Source organism: Homarus americanus, unplaced genomic scaffold (assembly GCF_018991925.1).
Source record: "Homarus americanus isolate GMGI-L3 unplaced genomic scaffold, GMGI_Hamer_2.0 scaffold4328, whole genome shotgun sequence".
NCBI classification, from domain to species: domain Eukaryota; kingdom Metazoa; phylum Arthropoda; class Malacostraca; order Decapoda; family Nephropidae; genus Homarus; species Homarus americanus.
The window spans coordinates 9,725-13,505 of NW_024739893.1; the positions used below are offsets into that span (position 1 = coordinate 9,725).

At 38.9% G+C, this 3,781-nt stretch overlaps 1 protein-coding gene across 1 annotated transcript; it reads left to right on the forward strand.

The window, feature by feature from the left end:
• Positions 1-1,072: 1,072 nt before the first annotated feature.
• LOC121875019 (glycine-rich cell wall structural protein 1.8-like) lies at positions 1,073-1,567 on the forward strand (the record flags this gene model as incomplete). Its single annotated transcript, XM_042379374.1, has 1 exon — positions 1,073-1,567. A coding segment is annotated over one exon (495 nt), but the record flags the coding sequence as incomplete, so codon positions are not given.
• Between the last annotated feature and the right edge of the window lie 2,214 nt (positions 1,568-3,781).

Genomic DNA, 3,781 nt, shown 5'->3' on the forward strand with positions numbered 1-3,781 from the left:
AAAGAATATGAGCGTAAGGGGGGAGGGAGATGTAGGTTATGTATCTAAGCTACTGTGCCGAGCAGCACCCCTGTACATAAGCTACTGTGCCGAGTAGCATTTATATATATAATCACGTGGCAACACTGCACGTTATGTGGCAACATTGCCCCGAGGCTGCCATATGGCAAGGCAGTCTCAGTCTGACTGTGTGAGCCGTGCATGGCACACGCTAGTCACCACTTGTATTTCTCTCATCCATAATAAACGGACGTCAGTGTTACCCGGTGTTTCCCTACCCATCACTGCATTCCTCAGGGAACACATGTAACCATCAACTACTACTACTACTAATGATAATAATAATAATAATAGCATAGTTACACTTAAGGTTGAGATACAATTATAAGAGTTGAGATTTCTTTGTCATAACAGTAAGAAATAATATCTAGAGTCATTACGGTAAAGTTTATTTTGTTTCTAAAAATATTCAGCTTCACCACTTAAAAAGAAAAAGTAATTTTTTCGGCCTTCATCACAAGTAAACCACTCCTTGCCTCTATTATCTTTAGTAACGTTCTATAATCCAGGGGCGGATCAAGGGGATCCTCGAGTAAAGACCCCCTTTTCATCCGAAAATTCCAATACTTGTTCTTTAATGCAGTATTGTACTCAGGCGTTTTTGTAGAGTAAAAAGTTATTGCTATTGCCCACAGCATATCTCCTAATATCAAATGCACATGGCCTCAAAATGCCCATGATATTGATCAGATTTCAATAAAATTTATCGGGAGGCGGACAACATCCTCCCCTCCAATCCCCCGAAAAAAAAAAAAAAATACTGGGTGGGCTCGCTCTGCTCGCCATGTTCCCCCCACCCTCAACTTCTAGGACTCCCCATTTTAATATTTCCTGATCCGTCCCTGTAATCAACTGTTGTAACAAGTACTAATATATGCTTGAAATTTTGTTCCCATTTTTATCATAATCATTCGAGTCATTGAGTTTGCGTAGTGTGATTTTTTTTTAACTCATTGGTAATTTATATTAAGATGGGAATGCTTCTAATGATGAAATAATTTGACTATTTCAGAGGTCGGTAATAGTTTCCTTGGCTGTGGGTCTCTTGATCGTGACCTGCCTCGCCATGCCAGATGACAGTGGCGGCCACGGTGGTGATGGTGGCGGCTATGGTAGATCCGGTGGCGGAGGTGGCTATAGTGGCTCCAGTGGAGGAGGTGGTTATGGTGGCTCCAGTGGCGGAGGCGGTTATGGTGGCTCCACTGGCGGAGGCGGCTATGGTAGCTCTAGTGGCGGAAGTGGCTATTCTGGCTCCAGTGACGGAGGCGGCTATGGTGGTTCCAGTGGTGGAGGTGCATATGGTGGCTATGGTAGCTCCTGTGGCGACGTCGGTCATGGTGCCTCCATTGGCGGAGGCGGCTTCGGTAGCTCCGGTTGTGGAGGCAGCTATGGTGGCTCCAATGGCGGGGGCGGCTATGGTAGCTCCAGTGCCGGAAATGGCTATTCTGGTTCTAGTGGCGGAGGCGGCTATGGTAACTCCGATGGAAGTTATGGAAAATATATGTAATCATAAAGAAATGAGACACACCAATACTAAGTTTCCTGAACTCTTCTTCGCCAGTTTGTGTCTCGTGATTCTTGTGTAGTAATAATAAAACTTAAACGACTGTGAAAATAACTTTGATTAACGCCAACTTCCCATTCCTGACATCAATTACCAAGTGTAGTGTAAGAACAATTAATGGAACACTTGAAGAATTAATTTTATGAACTATGCACGATGTTAAACTAATCCGCGTTTGAATCTAATGATTAAAAAATAAAACTTCATATAAAAATTGAGCCTCCTTTTCATCATTTAAGTTTGAGGAAGAAATAATGTAAATAAAACCTAAAATTCATATATTCATTTCGTGAATTCTTATGTTTCATACAATATTCATGGCGTCATATAATACACTAAATATGTAAAATTAAAAAAAAATGCATGTCTTGATACTTAACTGTCATGGTTAACCTATAATATCCGACAAACAGCACTGTGCTAGAACTTGGATGGATCAAACACTGCCAGAATTAACTACACCTCTCACACTCCCCAAACACTTTCTCATGACCCACCCCAGTGAAAATAACTCAGGATTTTAGATATTTAATGCCATTTCTATCCAATGGTGTCGTTTAATTCCAGTAATCTTATATGTCAACCCTCAAACGTGCATGTAGTAAACAAAGTGGTAATATTTGTCTCATCTCACCTGTCGTATTTCTCCCACTCCCCACGAAAAACCTCGAATTGAATTGAATTGAATTGAATGGAATTGAAACAGTTCATTTAGCCAGAAAAACACAGATACAGAGTGGATAATAATAACAATATTAACAGTTGAGAACCTGAGCTCTCTTTTAGGCACCTGATATATACTATACATTTATTTCAAGGAAGTATTATGTAAGATTTATTATCATCTGGAATAGTACAATAGCATAGCGGTAATAAGAACATCTAATAATGTTACCAATGTTATCACTCTAATATTTTATTTATTTATTATTTTTTTCTGTTTAGTTTTTAATTTATTTACATATATATAAATTATAGTGGAATTGAAAAACATTAGTATAATGGGGGAGCAGGGGTTGTACAGTAATAAGGTTGAACAAGAGGACAGAGCTGTCAGGATTATGTCTAGTTTGGTAATTATGTTTATTGCAATGGTAATTACTTATCTATTTACATGATAATTTCCGATGAAACGGCTGTGATGGTACAATAAAAACAGGTATTGTAAATATAGTAGGTGTTACAAGAAATATTTATACATAAACAATAGATATTTTTTAAGAGATGGTTTAAAGGAAGGGAGAGTAGTCTTTGCTCTGATGGATGGGGGTAAGTTGTTCCACACCTTCACACCGTAATACAGTATGTTATGGAGGTCTGGGACTGAGAGGAGCGCATGGGGGGTTGTCTTAGTAGCTCTGGGTGCCTTAAGTTGTATCTCTGATTATTCCGGAAATGGAAATAATTATTGTCAAGCACGTGATTGATAGATTTGTAAACAAAGAGGGCACAGAAGTAGATGTTAATACCTTCGAATTTTAAAATTTTCAATATAGCAAATTTTTCGTTTGTGTGATCTGTTTTTTTCAAGTTGGTCATTATCCTTACAACTCTCTTTTATGCAGTAACCAGTTATTGTGTGTTTGAAGAGCCAGAGGCCCCCCATAGTCTGTGACAGTGTATCAGGTTTTGGTAAACAAGATCATGATAGATTTCTTTCATTGCTGTGAGAGTGAGTGACTGTCGAGTGTGACACATGATACTGCACTGTTTAATAATTTTGCTGTGAATGGCTTGTATGTGGTTTCTCCAGTTAAGTTTCTCATCAACATTAACTCCGAGGAATTTAGTATTGTGTTCGCGTTTGAGGACTATATTACCAAGGTACAGGGGGTTGAAGACTGGAGGTAAGTTTTTTCTTCTGTGAAAGATCGTGTAATGGGTTTTCTCAAGGTTTAAGGTCAGTTTATTACGTATTACCCAGGTTCCGACTTTAGTTAATTCAGTGTTCATAGTTCTCATCAAGGAATGGAGGTCTGAGTTGCTGGCATAGAGATTACTATCGTCTGCAAATAAGTTGTATTTTATGAGTGAGCTAGCGTGGACTATGTTGTTTATGTATAACAAAAACAATACTGGACCGAGGAGTCAGAGTGGTGGTTATTATAACAGACGTACTGCATCCTGCTGGACAGATATGAGGTAAACAAATTGTGG